This window comes from Adiantum capillus-veneris, chromosome 1, assembly GCF_014529385.1.
Source record: "Adiantum capillus-veneris isolate H3 chromosome 1, ASM1452938v2, whole genome shotgun sequence".
In the NCBI taxonomy this organism is placed as follows: domain Eukaryota; kingdom Viridiplantae; phylum Streptophyta; class Polypodiopsida; order Polypodiales; family Pteridaceae; genus Adiantum; species Adiantum capillus-veneris.
The window spans coordinates 169,004,951-169,031,297 of NC_140931.1; the positions used below are offsets into that span (position 1 = coordinate 169,004,951).

The following is a 26,347-nucleotide window of genomic DNA, read 5'->3' on the forward strand; positions in this document are numbered from 1 at the left end:
ATACATCTTTGCAATCCCAAGTTGTTAATTCAAAGGTCCTCGCTCCCTCAATGGACCCTCAGCCCTCCCCCTTGGGGCATGTACCATGGACATTGAACAATTTCTCCACCTCACCACCAAGAGTTCACTAGTTTGGGCTGGTTGAAAGCATTTCTAAACTTTTTTGATGCTGCTCGTATAGGGAGCTTGTAGGTACTAAGGGTTGATCATCATAACAAACCCTCATGCTTAGGGTGTTTACACATTGCCAAATAGAAAACTCATGTTACTCAAAAGATGGCAGCCTGTTTGAAGATGGCGGGCAGGTTATGGGCGCAAGGCTTTTCATACTGCCATATATATTGGGTATATGAGCACAGACAAGCAACATAGACTGACACGCTAGTAGATGATGTGCAAATGTCGCAAAGTGCTCTAGAAGAAATTTAGTGAATCACCTTACCTTAGAGGGCTCCCCCATAAGCCCTGTAACGTGTGCTTAAATTATTGGGCCCTCTCCTTTTTAACGGGCCCCTTAGGTGTAGGGCCACGAGACTAAGTAGCACACAAAATTTAATGCATTGGGGGGGGGGGGGGGGGGGGGGGGGGGGGGGGGGTAAGGGGATCGATGGTCCGGAAGTGGGAGGTGGGATCTCGAGGCGGGATAAACTCGACCAACGCAAAAATCGAGGCGAAAAGGAACCCGGGCAGCGCAAAATTTCGGGCCTTCGTCGGCCGGTTTTGAACCCACCATCTCGCAAGCCAGGTTTTGGGTCACATGGGCTAATCAACTCACCCACGCGCACATGTTGTACTCAGCTCTGTTTTTATGATGTATTATGCTTAAAAACATGCACTGCCCGGGTTTAGGGGCTCCAATTTGTGGCCTGGTTTAGTTGCGATAGGACTGCTTCTACGGCTACGATTGCATAAAATCTCGTGTGTGGACTTGGCAACCATGGATCCCCTCACCACCCCGCATTAAATTTTGTGTGTTACTTAGTCCTGAGGGGTGTAGAGAGTGCCCCCCATACAAGTAGAACTGCTATGCCATTGTTAAAAGGAACTTATCGTAGATGTGTCTGATGCCCCCTCCCCCCCTTCTCTTCTTCTCTCTCTCTCTCTCTCTAACACACAACGCTCTCTTGTCATTCAAGGCCTGCAGACTCGGCAATCTCCTGGAGCGGACACCAGTTTTACCTAAATACCTACAAGCGGTTCTAAAAGGTGGATCGCAAATGCAGCGCCTTCCAAAAGCGGGGTGGAAATGATCTATGGGACACGACAACCCACTTAGAGCTGAGTCGCACTCAAAGGCAGGGGGGGAGTGGGGGAAGCAAACACGATTTTCTCTGCCAAATTGTAGAAGCCCTGCTGATGTTGCGATAATCCCTTCATTTTTGAAGGCGTTAAGCTATAGTTCAGGAAAAGAACACACGAGCGCAGTTCTCTCTGGCTTTGCCCAATCAGCGAGTTTGCTTTTTGCACTATCCTCGCCGTTTTCATTGCCCAAGCTGGCTCTCTCTTAGCGACTGTGACTCGGCCCTTAGCCTAGCCTAAAGGGCCCTCCACTGGGAGAACGCTCTTAGCGGTCCCAAATTGAGTCAATGCAAAATAGTTAACTGCACACTGAGTACCCAAAACGGAACCTTAGACTCAGGAGCATGGCAACTATCACGAGTGTGGAGGAGTTTGTGCAGGTGCACGGCGTGCTATTGGCATCAGCTGGCATTCCTGCTTCCCTTCATGCTCAACTCTTCCACAAGCTCTCGTCTCAGCTGTTCGATGGTGGCGACTTTTTCCATGTAGAAGTATGCGAAAATGGAAAACAGCGCAGGCTTCTTTCCTCTACGCATTTGCCCATGCAATCTCAAGTTTTCCTCGTCGACCATGCATGGTCTTTTCGTCTCCCAGATGCACGGATTCAGGCAAGCTTGAGAGAGAGAGAGAGAGAGAGAGAGAGAGAGAGTCTTTTGTTAGAGTCTTCTGGCATGCGAGACGAATCAATGTACAATTGTTGTGACGTGTCCAAACGCCCCCCCCCCCCCCCCCCCCCCCCTCCCGGGAAAAGCATAATGACAAAACTAGAACTAAAGCTAACACCACCATCAGAACTGAGAGAGGTTAACGACTGGAGTGTACCTTACCATAGTGAGGTTGTACATCAGCGACAGGGGGTGAAGAGCTCCTTGAAGAATATGCCTGTATCCGAGTGGAGCTGAGCTAGTTGCTCCTCTGTCTCTATGTGGTGCTGAGCTCTAATCTTTAACATCTCTCTATGAGGTAATAAATGTGTATGTGCATGCTTTTACGAACTCAAAATCTGAATGCGGAAGAATTACATTTTTTAATTTGGAATGGCTCAGTTTAGGCAGCTGTAACCTGCGGGCACCACATGCTAATGAGAAAATCACTGATCAGATTTTACATAAGTGGAAGAGAATTGCAAACACTTAAAACTTGAATTCTGGAGACGACGGAGCCTCCCACCATTCGAGAGTGTTGGCATTGTGACACTTAATCAAAATCTTTTTGCGGATATCCTCATCAATGGGCACACTCACTTTGCCTTGTTTGAAAAGTAATCGATTGTGAATGGAGTACTTCTCCGTTATCTTTCTCTCTGTAGCCAGCCTATGGGCGTTTGGACCGTCATTGTTTTCCAAGGTACGAATCCCGGTTGGACCCATCACAAAATCTTACCAAAGTGAGGATGTGTTTGGTAATACCCTTTGAGAGAAGGATTGAAGTCAGTCAAGATTTTAGTGAGCAAAAGAGCACTTGCCTATTATATTCTACTAAGAGCATCAACCACGGGTTTGGTGGGCTAGAATGGATGTGCACTCATGGTACCGTATTTCAATGAATGGTGGTCATTTCATACTATGACACGGACACCATAGTGGTAATGATGTCAAATTTTTATGACTGCCAACAGTTTCTTATTTAGTGTGGAGTGAGGGGATTGTGTGTCTGTGAGCTAGCGACTTTCAAATGCTAGAGGTCTGCCGTGCGGATAGAGGACAACACCTATGGCATAATTGTTGGCATTCGTTTGTACAAGGGCTTATTTGGATCCATTATCTGCAACGTCGGTGCATATGTAACTCGTTGCTTCAATTTTTGAAACCATGTGCCAGGGATTGAGCAGTAACAATTGAATGGGGGTGTGGTGCTGGGCTGGTCTAGATGACCCAGTACTAGAGGATCAAAACCCCGTTCAGCATCAAGGTGGGCACAAATTATTGCTCAACACAAGAGGATAAACTGCCAGCTACTTCAGTCTTGCTAGTTTGAGCAGTATTACTATGCTACGAGGCCCCTCTTTATTGTGATCTGGTCTAGTGGATCGTGGTCGTTAGATGTACTTTATTGTATTCCCCGTCTGATCTATTGCTAGACTGTTTGAACATTGGCTATCACCCACCCCTATACTTTCATGACATTTTTTTGGATTGAATATGTTAGTTAGTGATGTGTATGTATCCTCTCGGGTTTGTGGGTTGTTTTAAACTTTTGGAGATGCTAGTTGAATTCGTTTGTCCTTTCTTTAGCATGTGCGCTATGTTCAGGGATTTTGAGTTCTGGTTTCTTTCAGAGTTTCGTAATATTGCTATTTGTGAATCTTGGGCTAGTTCTTGACTATAGTATTAATTTTACTGTGGCTAGTGTGTTTGAAGGGGAACTGTTCATGGTCATTCGATCCATCTCCCTGCAACATTAAAGATTTATCTGCATACGTTTAGAGTGAGGTAGTCTGGGCCACCAGTTCTCTAGCATAGAAGCACCCTAGCTACTGTTTTTTCTCCCCTTTTTGCAACTTTAAACGAGTGTAATTTTATTTTCGCCTCGTCCTGTATAAGCTCATCACAGGAGTAGGGTTTGTTGAGCTACCAATATCTAAGCTTACAAAATAAAGCTTCCATTCTTTATCTCCCATACAGAATCACATCATTTAATGATCGAAAAGCTTGTATGGATGATTGCAGTTCTATTTCTTGTTTGATTTTACATACTTTTGCATCTGAAGAAAGCAAAGTCCTGCACCTTATTGCTAAAACACCATTTTGTTTTTCCTTAATTCTGTAGCTCCATGAACATCCTGGATTGGTTGAGAGATTAAGTGCCATGATGTGTCTCTCTGAGTGTGTCTCCGAAGTCGAGGAAGAGACAGAAAGTTTTCGTGATGAGAAACACACTGTAGAAACTGTTATTATCACAGCACAGACTCAGGCAAAGGAAGCTGGACGTGATCTATGTTGGTTGGAACTCGATGAGGCAGACATTGATGATGCAATCTTAAAATCTTTGGAGATACCAAAAAGATTTCCAGTAAGATTTCATTGTCATCATGTAGTTTTGATTGGTCAACTGTGAACAATCTTGATTCGCTCAATTTTCTAGTGCAGAATCTGGTTGGTCTTAGTCTTTGGGGGAACAAGCTCAGTTCTACAGATGTTGTGCTAGAAGCAATCTCGGGATTGACTAATCTGAAAGCTTTATGGCTCAATGAAAACCCTGTTGCTGTCAAAGGGTACTCGCTTCTCTTTTGACTGTCATTTATTGATGGTGTCTCTTTCCTCCAATAAACTCACCTTTCAGTTCTTTGTCATAAATTTTTTGGTTGTACAACAAATTATGTAACTTTTTTGTCATCAAATGAAGATATTCTTATAAACGCTCCACTATTGACATGTTTGGGTGAAGATGAAAGAGCCGTGGTAGATTGGGTCATTTCTATTTTCCGACATACTAGACGTACTATTGTAGCACAATGGTTATGCTTACCATTGTCGGGTTCTTGACACTTGGCAAAGATAAAAAAATCGCAATTATGTGGTTGAGAGAAGAAATATGGCTCGATTCCAGGGCAAGAACATGCAAGCTTGGGAGGTGGCCATTTTCCAACCTAGTCATGGGGTGGCTTTGAGTGAAGGACCATCCATGTTTTTTTCAGCTCTCTTTGTAATTGCAGGAGGCATTTTATATTTCACAACGCTATAGGGTAGTGCAGGAGATAGAGCTTCTAGAGTCAGTCCTTGAAGTAGAGCTTTAGGGTTAGGCTAGTGGAAGGCTATTAGGGTAGATCACAACTTCTTTACTTCGATGCTGTTTTTCTACATGAATCTGGAAGGGGTGCTTTCAAATGATTTGAGTGACAAGGATCTCCCTGATGATCAATGATTGACAATATCCAAGCATTGATACCGGAAGAAAGCAAAAACATACTTGAATCATGCACAACCTTGATTGGTCGAGGATTGTAGTCTGCTGATTGACAAATTGCATCAGCCCCGCAACCTTTAGAAATGTCATGCAGCAAGAAAAGACTTTGCGGCCCATAAGGTGGCATGGGTCAGGTGTAACAAACTGCTGACACGTCAAAAGCCTAAAGAATGGAGCCAACTTACAGATGTGGCCGAGGGGCCTATACTGTCACAAAGTGATGACGTGGCTGCCCGAGAGCAAAAACCCTAACCCTAATTTCTGCCAAAAACCCTAATCTAGAAAACCCTAAAGCGTGCAAACCTTTATTCAGGAAACCCTAACCCTAAAACCTGCAAACCGTAATTCTGCTGCCAGAAACCTAAAACTGTAGAAACCCTAACCCTAAGAACAACAGGGAGATTTCCGCGTTTTGCGTTGGTTGATGACGTGGCAGGCTGTACAGATTTCTGTGATTTACGTTGGCAGCTTTTTGGCTTTGCTTTTGGACTAGAAGCTTTTGAGTTTTGAAGGCTTTTCACTATAATTGCTTTTTATGCCAAGGGCCTTTAAATATGAGGTTAGGGCTCATTCTCTGGCATGCTTCCTGGAGAAGGTGCAGAGTCTGGAGTACCGGCTTGTACTGTGTTGATGCAATATAAAGAAATATCGAAAGGGGCACCAAGGTTTGGGGCCAATACTCTCTGGGGTGGAATTCCGCCACTCCGTGTCGTGTGTCGTCTCTCTCTTTCAGTTCAGTTGTTATTGAAGTGTTAAAAGTCTGTTCAGTCTGTTCTTTTCTATTGGCATGTGGTGCTCATCCTGTGACAGTGGTATCAGGAGCATCAGGCGTGTGCTTTCCTGAAAGCATACCGGTCCTACAAAAGAGCAAACATAGCTATTGATGGAATTTGATTCGAGGTATCTTCGCCCTCCAACCCGGACATATTAAGCCACTCCCACCCTTACTTCATTGCGCATCGGGCGCGCTCTCGTCTTCACCGCAGTGTCTTACAGGACATAAGCCAATTAAGAACCCAATACTTGGAATTCATGGATTCAACAGAATATTTGCAATTTCTACTCAATGAGCTTCACGACATTCTTTCGTGGCATCCTCAGCAGAATCTTTCGATGTTGCAAAGTTTTCAACATTTTTGCACTACATGTTACCCCCTCTGATGCCCCAGGTGGTACCTCCTCCTCCGGCACCAGAAAGGACGAGAGCTTCTAACCGGCAACCTTCTTAGCCGTCTGTTCCAATAGGGGGAGTCTTTAGGAATATGGTGCAGCCATCTGACCCTGATCCAGTGCAACCGCCTTTGCCACCGCCATTGCCCCCACCTCCACCACCACCGCCACCAGGCTACAATGGTTGGAGCCCATATGGATACCCTTATTATCCATACCCGGGATATGCGCCTAACCAACCCAAAGATTCCAAAGATGGTGGCACGACAATCAAGTTTTTCACTTATTTCGGGGTGAAAGATCGCAAGAAAGCATTGCAGTTCCTGCAACAATTCGACAATATCTATGCTTTGGGGAACTATACAGAAGAATCCAAGATTTGTCGAGCAGCGGGATTTCTTAAAGATAATGCTATGAAATGGTGGAATTCAATCGCGACACAACAACATGCTCCAAGGACCTGGCAAGCCTTCAAGACAGTTTTTGCACGTAGTTACATGACTTCGATGTTTGAAGTCCGGATTTTGGTAGAGTGGGGCAACTTGAAAATGCTTGCCACCGAAACCATGGACGAATATAACCAAAGGTTTCTCGACATGTACCTTCCCGTGTCCTTCTTTAGATCTGTTCCCTTGGAGGCCCAGTGCGAGCGATACACCATTGGACTACCATCACCATTGCAGGAATATTGTCTATCCAAGCAAGTCTCTACTATGCAAGAACTTATGGACCATGCCGCAGTCGGCTACAAACCGATGAAGGAAAAGCTAGAGTCTACCACAGAAGAATCTCCGGCCGCTAACCACAACTCTCGGCAACAACGAACAAATTCTCGAGAGTCTCGTGAAAATCAACCGCAAAGGCCTCGTTTGATGCCTCAACAACGAGACACCTTACTACAAGAAGGCCGATGCTTTGGATGCTTTCAAACAGGGCATAATCATTCTAATTGTCCCAAACGCACTGATAGACCAGAGGAGCCGATGCTCGCACCAACGGTCGACAAAACCCCAGCGCCACCTCCTGCTAAGAGAGCTATACCCGCTATTGGACTAGTTCCTGATATTTATGGCATACGCCTTGAAAGTACAAATGAATTGGGTCGAGCATATGGCAAAAGGGTGGAGAAATTGAAGCTGAGCTAGCCACGAGGCAAACTCAAAAAGTAGTACCGCTCATTGGTGCTCTTCCAATGACTATTCAAGATTATCATGGAAAAGTTGATTTCCACATCATGAAGTTGGGCAATTACGACGAGCGTAACCGCGAAACGCGTTTCAGCAGACTTGAAACGCGGAACGGCCGAAACTTTTCACCTGCAAGTGAAACGCGTGAAATGAAAAATTGCCTTTAGAGAATTTAGCCATTAAATAGTTATTTATTTATTATGTATATGCTATTTCAAGGTTAACATAGCATGTGTTTGTACTCACTGCATTGTGAACACCTATTTTGTCGATACATAACTCTATATATATACACAAAATTGGCGTTTCGGTTAGACGTTTCACTGAAGCCTTAGCCTAGAAACGCCATGTTTCGGGGTGAAATGTTTCGCGGTTACACTGATTGCGACGTTCTCTTGGACATGCCTTGGCACGACAAGAATGATGCGACTCTCCAGGTTTGGAACCGAACCATCACCATGATGCAGAAGGACAAGCCAGTCGTCCTCAAAGTTCGGTTGTCTGAACAAAACCTCGAATGAACTCTCTCTATTTGTTTTTATTTATAGCTAGAAAGTGATGTTTGAAATGGAAAGTATCTGTTTTGAACTTGTTTTGGTGCTGATTTGAGATGTTTGACATTGGTTTTAATACTGGTTTCAGTGATTGGTGATTTTACTCCCGGGTGGAGTAGTGAGAAATGTTGTTTTGCTATTTTTTGAACCTCCGAACGACACAGACGGGATGTCTGGGGAACGTTTGGTTGTATGCTTGTAATATAATTGTTGTTGTGACTCCCGGCCCAGACCTGGATGGTTATGCGGGAGCAGTATTAAGAAGTCTGAGCAGTGGTTACTCTCAGCACCTCCAAACGATGCAGGCTGCGGTTTGGGGGGCGTTTGGTTGTAAAAGGCCTCTATATCTCCCGGCCTGGACCTTTTTAGGTTATGCGGGAGGAGTGATGAGGGAGTCGTTGAATATCTCCCGGCCTGGACCTTGTTAGGTTATGCGGGAGGAGTGTTCATTGGCGGCTTTATGTTTCTATGTCTTGTAACATGCATATTTAAGCATTTGTGTTGTATTGTGACGTGCCAACTACTGAATATTCCTAATTGGAGTGATTGCCTGGGTATGTAATTTTAGTGCATCAAGACACCCGTGAAAGATCAGTACGGTCTGGGTGTGATGGCTGATTTTACTACGCTGGAATATCAAGAGTTCCGATCTGGACGAATTGAGAAGCTAATTCCTTGATCAAAACAGCCGAAAGGAGAAGCTAACTCCTTGATCAAAAGAGCAGAAAGGAGAAGCTAACTCCTTGATCAAAAGAGCAAACTGATTGTCCCTCAGAATGACCCTCGAAAATTTTTGAGCTAACTTGAGTTGTTTTGCAGATATGCTGTAATCGCGGACGATTACTCTCTTTCAAGAAGGGGAGATGTAACAAACTGCTGACGTGTCAAAAGCCTAAAGAATGGAGCCAACTTACAGATGTGGTCGAGGGGCCTAAACTGTCACAAAGTGATGACGTGGCTGCCCGAGAGCAAAAACCCTAACCCTAATTTCTGCCAAAAACCCTAACTGTTGAAACCCTAATTCTGAAAACCCTAACCCTAAAACCTGCAAACCCTAATTCTGCTACCAGAAACCCTAAAATTGTAGAAACTCTAACCCGAAGGGCAACAGGGAGATTTCCGCGTTTTGCGCTGGCTGATGACGTGGCAGGCTGTACGGATTTCTGTGATTTACGTTGGCAGCTTTTTGGCTTTGCTTTTGGACCAGAAGCTTTTGAGTTTTGAAGGCTTTTCACTGTAATTGCTTTTTATGCCAAGGGCCTTTAAATATGAGGTTAGGGCTCATTCTCTGGCATGCTTCCTAGAGAAGGTTTGGGGCCAATACTCTCTGGGGTGGAATTCCTCCACTCCGTGTCACGTGTCGTCTCTCTCTTTCAGTACAGTTGTTATTGAAGTGTTAAAAGTCTGTTCAGTCTGTTCTTTTCTATTGGCACGTGGTGCCCGTCCTGTGACATCGGGTTTAAGAAAATTGTATTGAATATGTGTGGTAAACGAGGTCAATGCGGAAAGTTGAAACATGGCGGAGGGCAAATGTTGCCTCCCATGGAGACCTCCCTTCTTCTAGTAAGAAGCCTCGCACAGTTCTTGGTGTGGCCTTACAGATATCCCCGTTCACAGTGCTCCCGTTATGACGCACTAGAAATATCAGTACTTAGATGTCTCCAGCGAGAAAAACCCTCTCACTTATGATTCCAATAATTCATTTATATTTTTTATCCTGGTGTCTCAAGCGAGAAAACCCTCACTTATAAATCCAATAATTTATTTAGAATGATTTTTCTGTCAGATAAAGCTAAGATAGCAACATCCCTCTCACTTATAAACAATTGTCCTCAACTGTAGCAGTCCAACTGAATTGCCCGGGGAGAAATTTGGAAAATTTCCAAATCTTGCTCAATGGTGAGTTGAACTGGTCCTTTCTCAAGAGAGAACTTAAAAGTTAAACTAAACAAAAATTCAATAATTCAATACTTATCTTACTACTCAACTCCATTAGAATAACTTTGTGTCTTTCCTCTAGTTCCTCGAGGGTATCTTTCACCCGACTGTATAAAAGTCCCAAGAAACTTATCAGCCTTACGAATTGCGTAAGGAACTCGTCATTTACGGCTTTCCAACATATTGGAAGTTTCCTTACCTGAGAATCTGTATACTCAATTCCACCTTCTCAATCTTGAGAAGAATGATCTTCCTAGAAATCAATCTAGGTATTTGTGCTTGTGCGTAATCTTGCATTGTTAGTCGTGAGGATATTAAACCTCTTGGATCTTCTCGCATAGGGAATGTCCAAATCATAGAACATTAATCTCATGTGAGAATGTCTTTTTTTAACAAACAAAGACTGCTATCTCACTAGAGAAGGTTCTTATTGCGGGCCTTTGCTTAGTGTAGGCTAATTGTTCCGATCCAAAGATCCCTTGTGCATTGCGGCTCTTTCTGTGGTTTCCAATTGCGGATGATTACCACCACCAGTGTTTTGCTGACGCCCATCGAGTTCCCTTCCTTGCGGAGGTCAAGAATTTTTGACCGTGCAGACATCAATGACGGCTTACAAATTGCATGCAAGTAAAAATCTCGCCATTGCATTCCCGGAACGTATGTTCAATCTCGGTTCACATAAAAGCGAACCTGCTTTGGTTCTCAGGGATGTTCACCCATGTGTGGTTAAGACGGTTCTTTCCGTCTTATAACGATTGGCCGATCATACACGCACGGACATAAGAGTTCATGCGCATTCCAACAATATGCCAATAGTACTTGGCCTGCTTATGGAGAAGCATATGTTGCAACCATAACTTGCTATGTTAGTGGTCAATCCACATAGTGTGCTCGATGATCAATGACCATGAGAATACCCCTTCTCAGTAAAGAAACTCCGAGCTACTAAACATATCTCAAATAGAGATTCTCGTGTTAGAATGTCATTGCGCGCAAAAAGGCGCTCAAGAAAGGTATCTCAAATGCCAATCCACTTCCTGAAAAGGAAGTTGGCTCATCTCATTCTGGTTAGGAGAAAAAAAATCGACTCGTAGTCGACTTACCTTTGCAACAAGGTGTTCATGTTCATGCGTTATCCATGCACCCAAAGGTGTACATAATACTCATGTTGTGTTAGAGATTTTGTGAACTCTTCCCTTCTTAAGATTCCTAGAGCAAACACGCTCAAGCGGATGATCCCTTAACTCGATCCCAGAGCAAACCTGCTCATCAAGTGAACTAGGATTTCAATCGTGGAATCCCTTGAGCACAGGCCGTAGCCTTCGCTTGCTACTTCTCTCATAAAGAGAAAGTTCATCCACTAGTACGAAGAGCACTACCATACTTTTCCTTATCTAGTAGGAGGTGTGGGGGTAGAGAGTACTCAAGTTAGTGAAAGCTTTTCTCTACTTGAAAGCTCGGAATGATTCCATCGTAATGTCCCACCCTCAGTAGCAGGTAATTTGTTGGAGAACTTCAGATACCGGATCAATCAGTGACCTTCCGGATGGTTGAGCAAACCAGTTCATAATAATAAAACACTTGAGAGTGATCGATCCTGGTTAGACATATCCATACCTCGTGCAAAAAAAGCAAATAAGCAAAATGCACTTTACGATATCCTCAAAGATGGAACTTGGATCAAAGACTTGCCCTCTCACTTGAAGTCTGGGGGTTTTCTATTCAAAATCTCAGGAATTCCTGTACTTCAAAACTTTCTCCAGATAACAACGCATCCTTCGAGGAGACGTAACAAAATTTACTGTGTTCTTGCTCATGCTTCCCATCCCACTTTAGGGATTAAATTCTTCGTACACTGAAGTGTACACTTTCAGCTTGTATTGCTGACTCCACCATCCGCTAGAGAGGATCTTGCGGATATATCAGTATGCGTTTATGAAGTTTGGGTAAAAGTCCTTCGTGGAATTTCGTCAGTTTGTTTTCATCAGGAAAGTTCAAGAATGGAGCCACCTTGGAAAGAGTGAACCAACACCTGTTCACATAATCCAGGACTCGCTTGTACTCCTTTAGGGAAAACCGATCCCAATAATAGCTTCCTCAAAGTTTAGAGGATTTTTTTTTGGAAAACTCAGCCTTGAATTGAATCGAGGTCATTTCTAGAGTTCCTTGGAGAGCTTTGGTATACCACCAAGTAGTCATAGTCCCCTTGAGATGGTTGGTCACATGTCTCATCTTTGACTCTTCGGAGAAATTGCCGTTTGCAAAGGTAACTTCAACTTGTTGAATGAAAGCGGTAGCTTTTGGGACATCTCCCCTTATGTCAAAAGTATCAAACTTGATTGGAGTGTTCTCAGGTTTAGAGACCTTCTTTATATCCTTCCTAAAATGATGGGATTCCTTGGCTATGGTTGTGGACTGAACGTTCATGGATATTCTGAAAGAGGAGATATGTGAAACTGTGGATGATAGGGAAAGTTCTTTCAGTTTTCTCTGAATTCAAACCAAAGAATTCGGCTCACTCCTTGGATTCTCGCATCATGCTCTTGTCGGCTTCTCAGAGAATCCAACTTACTCTTCGCTTTCCTTTCCTTGTGAGCTAGGACTTGATTTGGTATAAGAATCTCCTCGGTTTTTGTACGTGTGGTTGCCCATGTGGCTCCCTATCCCCTGGCACCTCACCTTTGAAAGATCTCAATAGACTCACGTGAAAAGCATTGTGAATCTTTCAAGTATTTGGCAACTTCATGTCAGCTGTAACAGAATTGAATGATGAAGACCTAGATTTTACACTTCCAGAAATCTTTACTTCTTTGCTTGCTTTACTGTGTGCTACTTAGCACGAATTATGGTTCCTTTTAGAGAGAGAATGAGAGGGAGAGGTAGAAATGTGTACACACACACACACACAGAGAGAGAGAGAGAGAGAGAGAGAGAGAGAGAGAGAGAGAGAGAGAGAGAGAGAGAGAGAGAGAGAGAGAGAGAGAGAGAGAGAAGAAGAAGAAGAAGAAGAAGAAGAATTTTTAACGTCGTGGGAAACTATCCCAAGAGACCTCAAAGATGTATTCGACAAGAGTTGAACTCAAGACTTGTTATGAGAGAGAGAGAGAGAGAGAGAGAGAGAGAGAGAGAGAGAGAGAGAGAGAGAGAGAGAGACTCGATGGGGTCCCAACCAACCCTATCAAAGGTCCCCACACGGTTTCCAATGTGGTATTTGCTTTTGATTGCATGAATGCATTGTACACACATGCAATACCTCAATGCAGACTCTACTGACTCGAATGGGGGATGTTGCTACGGTCACTCTTCAAGATGAAGCACCTCTGGGGTTGATTTGATGCACCTTTGGATCCATCTTGATGAGGGGTTGCTAATGGCCACCAAGGGGTAGATTTGGGGGTGATTTGTGCTCCTGATGTGAGAGGAAAGAAGGGATAAAGGCTGGCTGCAATAACGCAGTAGATCTGTCGCGTTATGTCAGGCTGAAAACGTAGGTGATGATGGAGCGAAGGATGGACAGTGATGGGATGTAAGGGCCCCGTGCAACTAAGAGTGCTTGTTGGTGGTTCAATACTTTAAAGAACTTGCAAAATATGAATCTCAACAAAAGAAAGATACAAGAGACAGAATGAGGGTTGAAGATGGGCAACCCCCCCGAAGGAAATGCTCAATCCAAGTACCTTAGGATTGACGTCAGTTACAATCAACCCGAGAGTGAGTTTAAGACTCACACTCGTAGATCATGCAAGATGTCATGTGCACATGCATAAAAGCAAACTTAAACATAAGTAGGCTTCTCAAATATATGTACAAAGAGAAAATTCAGGTGCTACGTATGATAGAAGAGAGATCCAGCGCCTTGGTTGCTTGTAGGGTGAGAAGAAGAGTGCGAAATTGAAGATGAAAGCTGAAATTTCAGAGTTTACAGGTGTGCTGTTATAAAAAACAGCAAGCTAGAGGGAGAGAGATATGGCTTTTTGAGGATGAGAGAATAGTAGACGTAGAGAGAGATGGTAATGGTAGTGAAGGGGGACTTCTTGGGCTGATGGTAGAGGAAAATTCAGCAATTGAGAGATGTTGCAATGAGAGGGGAAGAGGCTTATTTATAGGTGGAGTGGTCTCCTTTGAAATTCAAGGTTTCCTTTGAATTTCAAGGCCCCCTTTGAAATTCAAGGATTCCTTTGAAAGTCGAGGCCTCCGTTGAAATTCAAGGCATCCTTTGAAATTCGAGGCCTCCATTGAAATTCAAGGCCTTCTTTGAACTTGCTTGAAATTCAAAGCTTCGTGCTAGAATCTTCCAGAACCTTCTAGAAATTTCTAGAACCTTCTAGGAGCTTCTAGAACCTTCCTTCTTTGGAAAACTGTTCACAAAATGAAATATCAATATGGGTATAAAATGAAAGCTCTTATCGTGTAGATCACGATTCTAGCTTCAAAACATAAATCTAAGATGCTTGTAGAGACATATAAGCATTCAACCCATATATGTACAATGAGCAATTTTTCATGATTATGCCATCTTATTGATTGTAACTGTCTTTTCTGGCGGACCTAGCCACACTCCAAGGCATCAACCTTTCTGTGTGCAAGTATGACCCCGATATGCATGAGCTACATGTCACAAGTTTCATTTCAAGTTATCTCAGTGGGAGTGTGCATTATCAATGTTCTAACCCACTGCGTGGGTCCACCTTAACTTGTGACTACTCATCGGTGGCCATCTTAAATGCACTATTCTACCTATCTTGAATTCAAAGAGGGAAACAATTTTCAAATGCAAAACTAAATGGGCTGGGGAAGTACCGGGTTGTAGCAGAGAGATTAGTGTCAGCAGATCCAAGCAATTTCCGGTGATGGAATGGGCTGAAAGCTTGAAACTGAAAATGCTGGGTGCAAGGGCTGTCCGGCATGGAAGTGGCTTGCGATGATGAGGGAACACGCCAAAGGTTGATGTTGCAAAACGCTAGGGCTGATCTATAGAAAACGCTAAAGCTGGATCTGGCGCTATCTTATCTGATGGCATAACGCCGGGCTCTTGCTCCTTCCATAGGGAAAAACATTGCTTATGAACCTTTTAAGACTTTAGGTAGGCAAAACTTAGAAGAAAGGTTATAAAAATAAATCCTTTTACACTTAAAATGATTTATTATTAAAAAACTTGTTCAGGCAAAGTTTTTGGGTGAAAATCGTCGCGCACATCTGCCCACCTAGGAATCCAATTATCACGGGAAATGGCTCGTTGGATTCCTCTAACCTAAAACTACATGCACGTCATGCCAGATACCCACCTAATGTAACAATATCTGCCAAAACGCTTGTACAATCCATTTATACAATAGGGTTCCAAAACTGGAAAATCTAATTGGACTTGTTCGGACATGCAGGTCATGCGAACAGGCTGACAAAATCGCCGGTACTAATTCTCCTAGGATTCTAGACACTCCTATCTAGGGATAGTAGAGAATTGGCTCTGGAAGTCGATGAAGCATGCCCATGTTCCATAGTATCGCATACTTGGTTTTGGGAACAGCCTCTTCTTACCCTTCCTCTTTTTAATGCCTGCCTTCTCAAACCCAAGAAGCACCCAATCATTCTCCCTCACCTGCAAGTTGTGTTGATGCTCGTCTGTTGCTTTCTTATGTTGCTCTTGAGACTTCTGCAACGCCTTCTTAATCTTGGCACAAGTAGTTTCCAAATCCTGTACAAAATGATTTGTATGAAAAATCTTATCCTTGGCGCACAAAATAGAAGGAACCTTTTTGCCACACTCAACGATCTTAAATGGTGTCTTCCTCGCAAAGTGTGACAATTTCCACCAATGGCAAGTATTGCTCACATTAAGTTTTGTTGTCAGAAATATAGCACTTCAATAAGTCTTAACGCCATTGAATTAGTTATTTTTGATTGTCCATCGGTCTGTGGCGAAGAGAAACCTTCTCACACATTGATAAACAGGGGGTGTCTATTTGAAACAATAGACTTAGGCATCCCATGTAACCAAAAAATGTGTGAGAAAACAGTTCTGCCGAGTGATCAGCCTTTGCTGTCTTCTTTACTAGTACAAAATGAGCTTGCTTGTTGAATCTGTCAACTATAGTCTAGATGCCATCATGCCCCCTCTAAATCTTGGGAAGATTGTAAGATGAAGGCCATCGCTATACTCTCCCATGGTCAATATAGAATAGGTAAGGGTTGTAGGAGTCTTGTTGCTTTGTGCTTGCTATACTTTACTTTCTGACATACCAAACAAGAACGCGCAAATTCGTTCACATCCTTCTTGAGCTGTGGCCAATAAAAATATCTCTCAACACCCTTAAGTGTCGCCTCTATGTCCTTGTGGTGAACAAAAGGAGGATTGTGACGCTCCGTCAAAACCTTGCCCTCAAATCATGTGTCACACACAACATGGTCTTTTGCAACCAATAACCTCTCTTGAGAGAATATCTTGCTATCGTCTCCCCACTCTAAAAACCTCACAAAAATCTTGATCTATGGCATATTACTTCCGCCTCGCATCAAAGTCCTTATGATGCATTGATGTAACAATGGATATGTGTGGCTTTCGAGACAATACATCTGCCACTACATTCTTCTTTCCCTTCAAATATACAATCTGGAAAGGAAACTGCGACAATATGTTCACCCATCTCATGTGCTTCGTTGAAAGATTCTGGGACAAGAAATATAATAAACTCTATGGTACCCTCTCTGGCTTGGACAACATCCGACTCTCATAAGCTATAACCTGGCCTTCCTGCATTAAGGCCACACGAAAATTGGTTTCACAAGCGTCACTATAAACTTCAAAAGATTTCTGCAAGTCTTGTAGGATCAAAAGTGACCCAATAGTGAGCTTTTGCTTGAGTCTCTGGAGTGTGGCAATCTGAGGAGGTCCTCGAGTGAATGGGACCCCTTTGTGAGTAAGGAAATGTAACGGTGAAGCAATCTTCGCAAACTGTCTGATGAACCGTCGGTAGTAAGAAAATAATCCCAAAAAGCTCCGACATCATGTATATTCTTCAATGTAGGCCAATCTTGAATGATCGCCACTTTAGCTGGATCCATGCTAACACCCTTGTACGAAACAATGTGTTCCATGAAGTGTATCTTTGGTAGGAAGAGCTCATGCTTCTTCCCTTGTTCTCGTTGATCCCCAATCTCTGTTAATGTACTGCATTAAACACTTGTAACAAATGTTTATGATGTTCTTCTTCAGTCTTGGAGAAAACAATAATATCATCGAAGAACATGCCCACAAACACTATGCTCTGGAAAGATCCTGTCCGTCATCCTATTGAATGTTGCAGGAGCGTTTGTGAGACTGAAGGCATCACCAAATACTTGTACAATCCAAAGGATGTCCTGAACGCGGTCTTGTGTACATCTCTAGGAGCAATCTTGATCTGACGATAGCCACTTTTAAGATCGATTCTATGGAAACAAGTAGAACCTTGTATTGTGTCAAGTATGTCATTGATCTTGGGTATTGGAAGCGTGTTCTTGATGGTGATCGTATCAAGAGCCTTGTAGTCGATGCCCATTCACTAAGAACCATCTATCTTCAACATGAGTAGTACTCAGAGAACAAAAGGGTGAAGAATTGGGTGCGATCAAACCTTTCTCCAAAAGATCTTTCACTTGGCTCATGATTTCTTCATTCTCGGCTTTGCTCAATCTATAAGGTGGCCGGTTTAGTGGAATACTACCTGGGATCAAATCAACCGTATGAGCTTCTAGCCATTCATGAGGTAACTCGTCACGCAAACGTTCTGAAAAACAACCGACTTGAGCGTGAAGAAAATTTTGTTGCTCTAACTCTTAACTTTGACAAATTTGAGTTTTTATTTTTGTCCAAGTTGTTCAGAAAGATCTAGTAAACAAAAAAACTTTATTTCGTTAATTTGAAATGACCGCAACCGATACAAGGGACTGCCTCTCCTTTTAACTGAACATCCAAAATCACATTTGCACCCTTATTATTCTTCAATGGAATTCTCGTAGCCCGATAGTCCACTGCCACATTGTTCTTGTGGTGCCATGGCATCCCGAATAGTACATCAGAAGCTTCTAGAGGCATGATGTGGAATTCCTCATGTCCTCAGTAACCTTAGCAATGCAATTAAAGTTCGCTAGAGATAGGCGTTGCAGCGACTTCATGCCCTAGTGCCGCCAACACGGCATCCATCTGTGGCCCATCTCTTCAAGCTTAATTCCCAAGCAAACCGCCATCTCTAGTGAAATAAAGTTGACCTTGGCTCCACTGTTAAAGAAGATTAGGACTTCCAGTCCTTGGATCTCATACTGTGCCCCATGCTCTGTAGAGCTTTGTATTCTCATGTGATAATCTATAGGCGTCCCCATGGAATGTGGTACAAGTCCTACTTCCGTCTATCCTTTCTTTGCTCTCTCCTTAGCCGCTTTCAAATTTTTTGGTTTGTCCTCAGTTTTTTCATCGTTATTTGGATACTTAGCAAGAATGTGTCCCTCTTCACCACACCTATAGCACTTTTCTTGCTTGTAATATTCTCCACTCTACTCGGTGGATAAGTGGCGGGTTGTGGATTTCTTTGTGTGCGCAATCATTTTATTCTTTTTCTTTCTCTTGGACACATCCTTATTTGAAGCGTTGGACATTGGTTCTTCCGTAGCATAAGTCAAGGAAACTAGAAAACATGAAATAAACTATCCATAGCATGGTCTGTAAGTTGTTGAATGCTCGCCGCTTTCTACTGGAAACACTAATGTTGAATTTCTTTGGGAACACCGCAACAAAAACTCTCTATTGTTCTTTTTTGGAAAGAAGCTACCGGTAAGAAAGTGTCCCAAAATCTCTGATAGACATATTGTCTTCTTCCTTCATGCGAAGGTTCCATGCCGTCAGTACATCGGTTTCATATAGGGTGTCAATCAGATAGATGCAAACAAATGTTTGAACTTAATTCATCATCGTGGAGCCTTGCCGTGCAACAAAAGCGTTGACCACCACGTCTGGGCATCCCCTTTCAAAAATGTGCTGCTTTGCTAACTTTGGAAGCCTTTGTAAAGTGCTTCGGGAGAAAGCAGTGTTGAACTATTGAATAAAGGACAGAGTTTTATCGGTATCCTTGTGGCCGAAGGACGTGTCTAATCACCGTCCTCGAATTCTTTCTTGCCGTTTCTCTGCTCCAAATTGTTATGCTTTAGTTCTCGAATCAGGTGATTTTACTTAATACCGAAAGTTGTTCTGAAGGCGTAAGATTTATCATCATAACTGTTAAAAGATCGAGTATTTGTATCCAAATGACAGGATTTCTTGTGATGCTTTCTTAACTTGCTTTTCTGGTGCTTTCGTTTTCTGAACTTCTGCCTTTCTTCCTCGCTGGAACTAGAAGAAGAAAAAGAAGAAGAAGAAGAAGAAGTGGAGTCGTCTTAAAAGTGAATGCATTGGCGGTGTTTCCTTTTAGGACCCTTCTCTACCAAATCCTTGAAAGTCCATCGTTGGCCAAGATAGACGGGAAAAGACCTGGATTTTTGTCCCTTGTGAGAATGTTTAGTGTACTTCATTGTATCATTGACCTTGCATTCCATGGCTCCATCAATTTCCTCTGATGCGAAAGAGAGGTCTTCGTTCACTTTCATTGCAGATTTTAGAGGAGGGTTGGTGACCTTTTACTCCCTCTGATAAAATTTTGAGATTTGCTGATCCTTCAAATACTTTGCATATTTAGGATCCTTTGAATACTTCATAAGTCGCTTTGCATAGGTGCTAACTTGCATTTTTCGTTGAAGATTTGCAAGTTGTAAATCCTCGATCAAAGATTCTTCAAGTTGATCGTCTACCTCCTCTTCGATGGATCTGCTAGTCTTTGTTGCCATTAGGTTCTTCATCCCGCAAAACTATAGATGGGATGCCTTCCCGTTCCCGATCGGATTCTCTATCGGAATCCATGTCATGTGTTGAAAAAAGCTGGCCTAGGGGATTTTGTAATGGGAATTTTTTGAGCTTGTTGGTAGGAAGTGCATGTCCCATTGTCGAGACAAGTCCATAAGAACAAGTTTTTGTTAGTCCCTTACCCTGTTTGCATGAATGGTTTATACAGGTGTTTGGTGAGTGTTATTACACTTTTGTGACTTCAGTGGGCATTCGACTGTTAGGGAATAAAGGCCTAAGTGCCTTGTACTTATAACTTATAACTTAAAAAGACTTATAAGTGAGGGGGCCCAAGTGTGAATGGCCCCCTAGTCACTTACTCATATACTCAAAGGTCAAGCCCAAATTGGGAATAGCGTGACTTTTCCCAATCTTCTACGATTTCTCTCTCTCTCACGTTTTTCTCTGCGCAAGCTTCTTCCGCACCACTCTCCCCTTCTCCTTCACTCTCATTGCATAGGACAGCAAGTGGGCTCTCTCTCCTGCTCCCCCACACATGGTATCAGAGCTTTAGGGTTTCCAAGAGAGCCATTTTCGCAACACAGATCAGAATTCTGTTCTTGCTCGCTGCGGGAAGGATATTCAACCGTTTTCGATCAACTCTGTCGCGAAGGGATCCTCTCACCGTGTAGAATCGACCTCCGGTGACAGTTTCCCCAAAATTAGGGTTTCAAAAACTGGCGAACAGCAACCTATTTCTGCTGAAATTGACCAATTTCGGGGTCAATTTCATGCAATTTCATTAGGGCAAGTCTCACAGGTCAATCTTACAGGTGTTTCCACCAACGAGGTTCTGAAAATTCAGCAAAACAGGTGTTTACAGGTCTGATTTTTGTCTTAAAACAGGGAATTTCAGCAAGCAAATGATGTATACACCTTGTGGAAACCTTTGGTAAGGGTTTGGCAGTGAATGTACGCCGTTTTGGGGTGATTTCGCGTGAAATTTGCTCGCTGTTTTTCTGTAACAGCAAGCTGTTTTTTGCCCGATTGCGCACATTTGGGCGTGTTTAGGTCGGCAAAACAGGGTTTCAGTGTTTGCAATCACTCAGAATGGCTTCTAGCAGTGAAAGTGGCAATTTGTTGCACATTCGCAAGCTTGAAGGGGCCCATAACTTTGCTATATGGAAGAAGCAATGTTATAATGTGATGTTGCAGAAGAAACAGGCGAAACCTATTAAGTTACAGGGTGTGAAACCGGATGATATTGAGGTTGAAGAATGGGAAGAAGTGGACGAGTTGGCTCGCTCCACGATCATGCTTTCGGTGTCTGACAATTTACTCTTCAATGTAGAGAATGAGCAGACAGCATGGGGCATGTGGAAGCGTTTAGACGAGTTGTATGCACAGCAGAGTGCTGCCAGTAAAGTGTATTGGCTTAAGAAGCTTATGGATCTCCGCATGAAGGAGGGCACGCACATGTCAGTGCACCTCAATGAATTCAATTCTATTTTCAGCCAACTGACAGAGCTGAAATTCACGATTGATGAGGAGTTCAAAGCTACTTTTCTGCTATGCACATTGCCCGAGAGTTGGGATGTATTCCGGACAGCTCTTAGTAACTCAAGTGCGTCACTTAAGTATGTAGATGTAGAGAGTTCTCTCTTGATGGAAGAGATGAACAGGAAGAACACCACAGGTGGGTCTTCTAATGCATTGCACTTGAGAGGCAGGTCTCAACAGAGGGAGAAATCTGACAGTAAGGACAGGGCACGCAGCAAATCTCGTAGGAAAGATGTTGTGTGTCATCATTGTGGAAAGAAAGGGCATTATAAACGGGAATGCTATGAGTGGAAGAAAGAGAAGAACAAGGGTGCTGAAACTGATGCAAAGGACAAGGGAAATGCCAAGAAGAGCACTGTGTTGATTGAGGAAATCAATGTTGCTAGTAGTTGTGACAGTGACAGCAGCACTGATGTACTCAATGCCTCTTATGTGGATGCACATACCCTTGCTATGGGTTCTGATGTGGACATGCATACTTGGATTCTTGATTCAGGTGCCTCCTTTCATGTAACACCTCATAGGGATTGGTTTACACAGTACTCAGGTGAGGTGCAGGGCACTGTTTATTTGGGAGATAACTATGCATGTGACATTGCAGGTATTGGCAGTGTCCAGTTTTCCTTTGCTGATGGTATGACTTTTGTTTTGCACAAAGTGCGCCATGTGCCACAACTCAAGAAGAGTTTGATTAGTACAGGGCAGCTAGATGATGCGGGCTATCACACCACTTTTGGTGATAGCAAGTGGAAAATTTGTAAAGGGGCCCGGATTGTAGCCAAGGGTTGTAAATCGGACACTTTGTATCCTTTGCATGTATCTAGTGTGCGTGACCATGTTGTCGCCGTAACCGAGCAGCCAAGTGTTTCTTTGTGGCATGGCCGGTTGGGACACATGAGTAAAAGAGGAATGGAAACTCTGTCTCGTTGTGGTTATTTGCCGTGTTTGAGGTATGCCGATTTTTCTCATTGTGAGCACTGTATTTATGGTAAGCACAGTCAAACACCGCACAAAAGGTCTCTTTCTTTGAAGTCTGACAGGTTAGACTTAGTGCATTCCGATGTATGTGAAATGCCACAGTTGTCCTTAGGGGGAAAGAAATATTTTGTCTCGTTTATCGATGATGCTACACGTAAGGTGTGGGTGTATCCAATACGTGCTAAAAGCGATGTTTTGGATACTTTCAAGAAGTTTCTTGCGTTTGTTGAGAATCAAACTGACAAGAAGCTTAGGTCTTTGCGCTCAGACAATGGGGGGGAGTATGTATCAAAAGCATTTATTGACTTTTGTGCTACTAAAGGTATTAAAAGAGAGCTCACGGCTCCTTTTAATCCCTCTCAGAATGGAGTTGCAGAGAGGTTGAACCGGACTATCCAAGAGAAAGTTCGGAGTATGCTGTCACATGCTGCATTACCTCATGGTTTTTGGGCAGAAGCTGTGCAAACAGCTATTCACTTGATTAATCGCTCACCTAGCAAGGCTTTGGGTGGAAAGGTGCCTGAGGAGGTGTGGTCTGGCAAGCCACCCTCATATGCACATTTAAGAGTGTTTGGTTGTGAGGCCTATGTTCACATCCGGAGTGAACTGCGCACCAAACTAGAACCAAAGTCTCATAAATGCATTTTCCTAGGATATGGTGAGGATGGTGAAATGGGGTATAGATTATGGGATCCCGTATTACGGAAAATCATACGCAGCAATGATGTCATCTTCAATGAGAATTGCATGCACAAACAGTCCACAAAGGTCGAGGAAGTGCGCCGGGTTGTTTTTCGTGAAGATGTTACATATGGACAGCCAAGAAGGCCCAATGTTCAGCAGCCTTTACATGCTGAAAATGGTGCTGAAAATCAGCCATTAGCTGCTGAAAATCAGCCCCAACAAGTTGCCATTGATGCACCACAGGTAGGGGAACAGGTTGATGCTCCTAGACCGCCCGTTGTTGCGATGCAACCGGCTGAACAGCCTGCTGTTTTTGATGGTTTACAGGCTGAAAATCCACCTGTTATGGATCATTGGGTGCGTAGATCTACTCGGGTGACAAGGCCCCCCGATAGATATGAACCGTCTTTGGACTATGTCATGCTTACTGATTGTGGTGAGCCGTCTTGCTATAAAGAGGCTATGCAACGGGAAGACAGTAAGAAATGGTTCAAAGCAATGGTTTCGGAAATGCAGTCTTTGGAGAAAAACCATACATGGGACTTGGTTGATTTGCCTAAAGGGCATAAGGCTCTGCCATGTAAATGGGTTTACAAGACCAAGGTCACATCTGATGCTTCTTCTAAGTACAAGGCACGTTTGGTTGCTAAAGGGTACAAGCAAAAGCATGGTGTGGATTTTGATGAGATTTTTTCTCCTGTTGTCAAGCTTGCCACATTACGTCTTGTTTTAGGTCTGGTTGCTTCTGAAGATGGATGTCAAAACAGCGTTTTTGTATGGCGATTTGCTTGAGATGATCTATATGATGCAGCCAGAAGGTTTTGTGTCAAAGGGGCAAGAGAAGAAAGTATGTAGACTCTTGAAGAGCTTGTATGGTTTGAAACAGTCTCCCCGTGCATGGTATCACAAGTTTGATACATTCATGAGGATACAAAAGAAGTAATTCTGATCACTGTTTGTATATCAAAACGGCAAGTGATGGATCTCTTCTATTGCTGATTTTGTATGTTGATGACATGCTTATTGCGGGTAAAAATGTCACGGAGGTGGATGCATTACAGCAAAGCTTAAAGAATCGCTTTGACATGAAGGATCTTGGTGATGCTAATCATATTTTGGGCATGCGTATCTCTCGAGATAGACCCAACAGGCGTCTGTATCTATCTCAACGAGATTATGTTAATAAGGTGCTACATCGTTTTCATATGGATGGGGGAAAGGCACTTGGTACTCCGCTGCCTCCATATGTAAAATTGATTGCACATGACTGCCCAAACACAGATGATATGCGGGCTGAAATGGCCAAGATTCCTTATGCATCAGCCGTTGGTAGTTTGATGTATGCTATGGTTGCTACACGTCCGGACATTGCATTTGCGGTGGGAGTGGTAAGCAGGTACATGAGCAATCCTGGCAAAAAGCATTGGGAAGCAGTGAAGTGTATCTTGAGATACTTGAAAGGCACTAAAGACTTGTGCATTTGTTTTGGGAAGAGTGAGACATCTGTGCATGGCTTTACAGATGCAGATTTTGCTGGACATCCAGATTGCAGGAAGTCTACCTCTGGATATGTGTTTACATTCACAGGAGGTGCAGTTTCTTGGATTTCTAGACTGCAAAAATGTGTTGCTTTGTCTACCACTGAGGCTGAGTATGTGGCTGCCACTGAGGCATGCAAAGAAGCTTTGTGGCTCATGCGTTTGGTAGAAGAGCTTGGCATTAAGTCACCGGTTCCTGTGCTACACTGTGATAGTCAGAGTGCTATTATGCTTGCAAGGAATCCTGTTTTTCATGCCAAGACAAAGCACATAGAGGTGAAGTATCATTTTATCAGGAGTGTGCTTGATGACAAGAGCATTACACTTGTCAAGGTGCACACAGATGACAACCCTGCAGATCTTTTGACCAAGAGTCTTCCAACAGAGCGGTTTGCATATTGCCGTCAGATGATGGGTGTTGGATGAGTAAGTGCATGCTCAGCTGATGTATCATAGTTAGCTGATTCTTTGATCTCCCAAGGTACATTGCCTTTAGGTGGGAGGTTGTTAGGGAATAAAGGCCTAAGTGCCTTGTACTTATAACTTATAAGTTAAAAAGACTTATAAGTGAGGGGGCCCAAGTGTGAATGGCCCCCTAGTCACTTACTCATATACTCAAAGGTCAAGCCCAAATTGGGAATAGCGTGACTTTTCCCAATCTTCTACGATTTCTCTCTCTCTCACGTTTTTCTCTGCGCAAGCTTCTTCTGCGCCACTCTCCCCTTCTCCTTCACTCTCATTGCATAGGACAGCAAGTGGGCTCTCTCTCCTGCTCCCCCACATTCGACAACACTAGCATGTAGGCTAGGATAGGGAAGAGTTGTAGTCTAGATCTCGCGTCACATGGATGATTAGGTTGGGAGATATTGAGCTCATAGTGCACTCCAACTGAGTGGGCACATTGCACATTTTAAGGCGCAAAAAATCTACCGAGTCAGAAATTTCTAGATTCTAGACGATTTTATCCCTATATAAGCAGTCCCTTCGCCATACTCTAGTGCATGCAGGTTGAGGAGTTCTGTGGCGTTTCTGGCATGTGCAGCGCTCTTGCGTTTCCAGCCATAGATCTCCCACCTTCTCTTGGCGTCTCCTGCAGCCCATTGCTTGGCTTTTGGTTGTGCATCCTCTGTTGCTAGTCTTCTGCAGCAACATCCCCATCATTGCTTGCAAGATTTGCTGCGTTTTCAGTCTTTGAACGCAGCCAAATCTGCGTTTTTGTAGTCTTCATACAGCCACAGATCCCACTCAATTGGGTGTGCAAATCAGTCCTAGATTTTTGCTGTGGTGGCCATATGCAGCCCACACTGTTTTTTGATCACATTGCTACATCAAAGATGCTTCTTTGCAAAGAGTTGCTGTGGAGTTGACAGTCGATCATCTCTTGTACAATCCAGTCAGTCATGCATTGAGGTGTATCATCTGCTGTACATTCTATGTATGTATTCTGTTTCTTCTTTTTAGGGATTTCCTTTTTCTTCAAGCAGTGCATTCCGTACAGCTTTAGTGATTGTTACCTGTTTGCATGACCCTACTGCCCACAAGACCGTAATTTGTGGAAGATCACGTACTCTTAGGTTGCACTACATGGGGTGACCATCCTGCTGCTGAGGTAATGTGAGAGAAGGGGTCAACTGTATAGATTATATTTTTTTTCTTGTTGCCTTTCTCTTTGAGTTGTGTACGTAT

The 26,347-nt window shown here is 43.4% G+C and overlaps 1 protein-coding gene across 1 annotated transcript in view; it reads left to right on the forward strand.

Moving 5' to 3' along the window:
• Positions 1-1,565: 1,565 nt before the first annotated feature.
• The window catches only part of LOC147465997 (tubulin-tyrosine ligase), a 135,137-nt gene continuing 110,355 nt past the window's right edge, over positions 1,566-26,347 (forward strand). The window contains exons 1-3 of the mRNA XM_086523207.1: positions 1,566-1,907; positions 4,069-4,311; positions 4,389-4,513. Coding sequence (XP_086379333.1) covers positions 1,644-1,907; positions 4,069-4,311; positions 4,389-4,513 — 632 coding nt within the window. The 5' untranslated portion in view covers positions 1,566-1,643. The remainder of the gene's footprint in view (positions 1,908-4,068; positions 4,312-4,388; positions 4,514-26,347) is intronic.